General features: G+C 35.3%; 1 protein-coding gene across 7 annotated transcripts in view; it reads right to left on the bottom strand.

Annotated features, from left to right (window-relative positions):
- Positions 1 to 5,937, bottom strand: part of LOC107672342 (glutamate receptor 3-like) — a 47,868-nt gene that overhangs the window by 27,145 nt on the left and 14,786 nt on the right. For all 7 annotated transcript variants that reach the window (XM_016465515.1, XM_016465522.1, XM_016465535.1 and 4 more), the window contains exons 4-7: positions 2,618 to 2,805; positions 870 to 923; positions 630 to 791; positions 132 to 299 (exon numbers count right to left, since the gene is read on the bottom strand). In XM_016465515.1, coding sequence (XP_016321001.1) covers positions 132 to 299; positions 630 to 791; positions 870 to 923; positions 2,618 to 2,805 — 572 coding nt within the window. The remainder of the gene's footprint in view (positions 1 to 131; positions 300 to 629; positions 792 to 869; positions 924 to 2,617; positions 2,806 to 5,937) is intronic.

Genomic DNA, 5,937 nt, shown 5'->3' with positions numbered 1-5,937 from the left:
GCATGCATGTCAACCTGTTGTTGGGGACTCCCAAAACCAAAATATGAACCTTTCATAACCCATAATGGGACACTTTAAAAAACGTGAACAGCTTTTTCCTATCTCTGAGGCCCTTTTTGGACCCCTCCTACCATTTTGAGAGCTCTCTCAATATCGATTCCCTGGCTCCATGGTACAGCCGGGTTAGCAAGGCAATCGCCTGCACTCCCTCGACGAGAAATATCAACACGCTGACGTCTCAAATACCGAAATGCTTCGGCTATCACCAGGATGGCATCGTGTGTCAGTGCAGAGGTGTACTAAACATGACAACAAACAGATAAATGTACGGACACATCAGTATAAACAGAGAACCACACAAACATTTTCTATTTGATTCAACACTCAGTGAACAGTTGAAAGAGGTGCATTATGGGAGAATTTAAGCAATACTGACATGAAACAACAAAAAGAGAAGATTAATGAAACTACTGCATGACTGCTATATTAAACTCATCAAAATACGTTCTCATAAATTACACATAAACAAATACAAATATACTCTGCAGACATATTCACAAGTGGCACACTCATAAATAAACACATCACAAATGCACATAATAAGCATAGAAATAAAGAGAGACAGAGACCTTCAGGGGAGTGTTTCTAGACTCGGGGAACTCTCTCTCATCGAGCCGCTCCCAGCGCTGAAGGAACTGCTGCACGATCAGGCTATCAGGACTTATGATTTGGAATCCGGTGATATTTGCCCCGCCTGAGAACACCTTATCCAAACTCATGTTAGAGAATCCCTGCAGAGAGCGAGGGTTAGTGGTCAAAAGTGAAGGTTAAGAAAGAAGAGATCTGGGCATGTGTGTGTATTTTCTCACAAGATTAGCCAGGATGTAATGATATCCTCGACTGTTCTTTCCTGAGACAACGACCTGGAAATAGAATGAAAGAGTGTCACCCAGCATTATGTCTGATTGTTTATGCAGACCATGAGATCAAAGTGAACAAATCACAGATTAAACAGGCAAACGACAAATTAAAAGCAAAAGCCTGAAAAACTGCTGAGGGGTGATTCTGAAACTATATGGGCACTCTGTGGTCTCAGCGGTGAAAAGAGGTGGAAAGCTTGCCTGCGTTTTTCTTTTTATTAATAGTAAATAGCTGAAAAAATGTTCCGGGGAAAAATAATTGTTTCTTTTTATTAATAGCATAGCTGAAAACTTGGGGGAAAAAATAAAAACTATAGGCCATGAGTGACAAGGACTTTTATTGTCATTTAATGGAAAAACGCTTCAGCCATGTCATGGAGTATTTAATTCAAAAGCATAATGTAAGGCAAAAAACAAAAATACATTTATTTTAAATTAAAGAAAAAATTCTAACATCTAATTGAAAGATTACTATTTTTTTTGGATTTCTTAATAAAATTATAATATACAGTTATTATAATTATATAATTGTTATAATTTCAAAATAAAAAATTAATACAAATTAAAATGAAAAAAATATATAGACAATGTCAAAAAGTGACAAAAACAAACAAAATATTACTACAGAAAATATATAAAAAAAACTAATTAAAACATGTACATTTAAATTGGTTAAATTAACTTTAAAACTGACTTATCTTAAAAATTAAGTTAAAATTTTACCCATTTAAAAATATTAATAAACACTATAATAGCATCCTAATTATACAAAAAATAACACTGTTCAGCACTCAAACAATACTTCCCCCAAAAATGCCATTTTTAACGGTGGTGGTAACAACAATGTCCAATGGCAGTTATAAATACCTAAAGAATACAACACCACATTCCATCTATGGAAATGTGTTTAAATTGTTTTTTGATTAAACAAATCAGGTCAGTAGTAGTGACCATTTTTACATAATCAGAAATGAAAGAACTGTCTCCATTGTCCTGCTTGAACCTGTTGGGCACAGTGGAGCTGTTACAATACTGCGTCTTCCCACACATCACAGGACTGTGTTATTATAATTTATTGTTCTACAAAGGTGCAGCACTTGAATACATTGGCAATATAGAAAATGTTAATGCCGTGCCAGTAAAGCTCTGCTGACTCTTAGGCACACCATAAAGGTACGACTCAACCATACCCACACACACACAGCTATTGATTTACAAATAGCAGCAGACAGCCAGTCTGCTGGAAGCGCAACGCTCTGATTAGCTTTCTCTGAGTGCTGATTGATCTACTCGTGGATTTCATTATCTCTGTGACCTCCTAATGACACAAACACACACTCTTTCCTCTGCATGTATATGTGTGTGTGTGGGAAAAAGCTAGGAAATCAGAGACCGAGGGAAAAAACAGAAAGAGACAAACAGAATCGGAGAATGTAACAGTACCTTTGAGAGCTGTATTTTTGGATGAGAGGAAAGGGAGTATTTTTAGTTTTCTCACTGTTCCCTTGTTACAGGACGCTGTGCCCTACTTACACAAACACACGCATGCTCTCACGCACACTATTTTTACACCTTATTTGCTAACAACGGTTGAATTTTGGAAAGGTATTAATCAATACCACAAAACTGAGACAGAACCGTTCATGAACTACTGCCACGACAGATGAAATGAAGTCTGAATATGTGTTTTTATGTACCTGCTCTAGAATACTGTTAATACGTTCAACCTCACAGTCGATAAGGAAACGCTTCTCCTGCCGACGATCCATTTCTTCAATAATGCGCCGGTATTCCAGCGGATCCACTATGTTCCCCACCGAACGTGCCGTCACCTGCCAATTATTCATCACCGCAGATTCCATGATGGCCTGTAGGATGGAAAACCCTGAAACAGAGAATAATACATGGTGTAAAATACACCGCTACGAAGTGCCTGTGTAGATGTAGTACCAGGGCAGAATTGGGCCAGAATGATGGAGCAAGTACTGCTTCATTTCTCTCTCTGGTTTGAGAACACAGAGGAACTGCTGATGCAGTGCAAATCTGAAGGGATGAAAGGAGGGAAGGCAGAGAAAGAAGTATGGTGAATGCAATTACTGCAACTCTGCACTAATGATGCTAATGCAATGGCAGAACGCACATAGTTTTATATATATAACATACATACATTTGTGCATAAGTGTGCAGGTGCGTATTAGGCCTTCATTCATATATTTGAGATACGCTCCACTATAGATCAGACCCATTGCAGATGATATCTTTACACTACAACTAGTCAGGTCTTCTGCAATACATCAGACCCACTGCAGCACATATCAGACCCCTGCAGAGGCACCCCACCACAGCCAGTGAGGGTTTGTTAGGTTTCCCTCCAAATTCAATTTACTAAAAAAAAGAAAAAAAAAAAAGAAAAATCAAAACATTTTTTTAATTCAAATAAAAAAAATCATTACTTTTATGGGAAGTGATGCAAAACAGAAAACAAATAATTGATTTGGTCTTTTTAATGATACCAACATTTAAAATATACATAAAATATAATAATAAAAATATAAATAAATAAATTATATTTTTTTAGATTTCTTTTAGTTTTTTTAATTTATTTATTTATTCATTTATTTATTTTACAAATGTACTATTTTTTATGCAATATACCCAAAAATGCCCTCAGTGCCTAAAACCTAGTTTAATTATTTAACATTATTTAATATATTACAAAATTCAATGGCTGATCATGAATATACATGACATTTCTGTACATTTGTTTCTCCGTGATTCGTCCAAACTGTATCAGCCCCCTGCAGAGGCACCCCACCACAGCCAGTGAGGGTTTGTTAGGTTTCCCTCCAAATTCAATTTACTAAAAAAAAGAAAAAAAAAAAAGAAAAATCAAAACATTTTTTTAATTCAAATAAAAAAAATCATTACTTTTATGGGAAGTGATGCAAAACAGAAAACAAATAATTGATTTGGTCTTTTTAATGATACCAACATTTAAAATATACATAAAATATAATAATAAAAATATAAATAAATAAATTATATTTTTTTAGATTTCTTTTAGTTTTTTTAATTTATTTATTTATTCATTTATTTATTTTACAAATGTACTATTTTTTATGCAATATACCCAAAAATGCCCTCAGTGCCTAAAACCTAGTTTAATTATTTAACATTATTTAATATATTACAAAATTCAATGGCTGATCATGAATATACATGACATTTCTGTACATTTGTTTCTCCGTGATTCGTCCAAACTGAGGGACAACTTTGAAACATTTCTTTTTTTGCATTAATAGACAACAGAGACACTCTCAGAAAAAAAAAGTACAAAAGCTGTCACTGGTGTGGTACCCTTTCAAAAGGTACACCTTATTTACCTTACTTAGCCCTAAGATTGAATATTAGTACCTTAAAAGGTACAAATTGTGTACATTGTAGTTCATTTTGAAAGGGTACTGCCCCAGTGACAGCTTTTGCACCTTTTTTCCTAAGAGTGTACCCACAGGTGTACTTAACCCAGAATTCCCATTAAAGGATTCAAAGCACATACAAAGTAACAGAAATGTTCACTAACACCCTTTATAACCTCCAGCTCAAGGCCATACAGGACACAAATCAGCCCTGTTCCATTCTGTCTCGTTTTTAGCCCTGTGATCACATTCATTATGGGACAACACGTGCACACACACACACACACACACACACACACACACACACACATTCAATCATTATTTAATTAGCATACGTCCTGGAGTGCCAGGCCGCTAGGCTGTTTAGCCGTGACCAATTAATCAAGACTGACAGCTTGCAGAAAGGTGAGAATTCAAATGACACACATACACTCAAGCACTTCAACTCCTAAAGTCATACATGTTAGCATAAGTGGAAGGCCATGTGTCAGACCTGCAAAGGTCTATTAAAGATGGGTTAATTAAACATGAGTTTCTCATTAGCAGTTTAAGAGGGTCTTGTTAAACATTGAAGGGACGAAATCTTTTACAGCACCTTCGTTAAATATCTCTTAACCACTCTCACGGTTTTATTTTTTCAAATTATGTACTTGGCCTTTTACATTTTTTATTGAGAGTCTCTGCCAAACATAGCAGCACTCATCTCAATAGCACAAATCAATGTCTTAGAGCGTTTATGTTAACCAGCAAGCCAAGGCTCTTGCAGATTTTGTTAATCGTCACTGTTTAGCGTATTTAACAGATGCACGAGCCCTGTGGTGACGTAAAACCATTTAAAGTTTGGCACCACCAGCTCAACTCCCTGCTGACAGTAGTGGGTGTTTTCAAGGGTGGCAACAGATTGAAACGGTCTGCACTATATCATGATTTGAGAATGATCCAAAGAGCATCTAGTGCTAAACCTTAATTTTACAAAGCTACGAGAATACTTTGCCATAAATTACAATTTTAAATATTAAAATATAAAACAGCTACATTAAATTTAAATAATATATCACAATACTGATTTACTGTATTTTTGATCTAGTAAATGCAGCATTGGTAAGCAAAAGACACTTCTTTAAAAAACATAAAAAATACCGACCTCGAAACTTTTGAATGGTAGTGTATATATTTTATTATTTTCTAATGATAATATAATTAAATAAAAAATATATAAGTAACGTTTTTTTTTTGCACTGTTTTAAAAAAAAAAAAAAAAAAAGGACTTTATTCAACAATTCATCTCCTCCACATCACCCTGTAGCACCATTTTGGGGAGTATCAGCTGGACGTAAACAGCGTATGCTGTTCTGATGCGGAGGAGACGAATTGTTGAATTAAGTGTTTTTTTTTGGTTTTTTTTGCACACAAAAAGTATTCTCGTTGCTTTGTAAAATTACGGTTGAACCCCTGATGTCACCTGGATTATTTTACAGATCTCCTTGCTACGTTTCTGGACTTGGGAAAATTTCAGTTGCGTTGCCGTCTATGCAGGGTCAGACAGCTCTCAGATTCCATCAAAAATATCTTAATTTGTGTTCCGAAGATGAACGAAGGTC

The sequence above is a fragment of the Sinocyclocheilus anshuiensis genome, unplaced genomic scaffold (genome assembly GCF_001515605.1).
Source record: "Sinocyclocheilus anshuiensis isolate Anshui unplaced genomic scaffold, SAMN03320099.WGS_v1.1 scaffold681, whole genome shotgun sequence".
Taxonomy (NCBI): domain Eukaryota; kingdom Metazoa; phylum Chordata; class Actinopteri; order Cypriniformes; family Cyprinidae; genus Sinocyclocheilus; species Sinocyclocheilus anshuiensis.
This window is presented reverse-complemented; position numbering and strand designations above follow the sequence as displayed.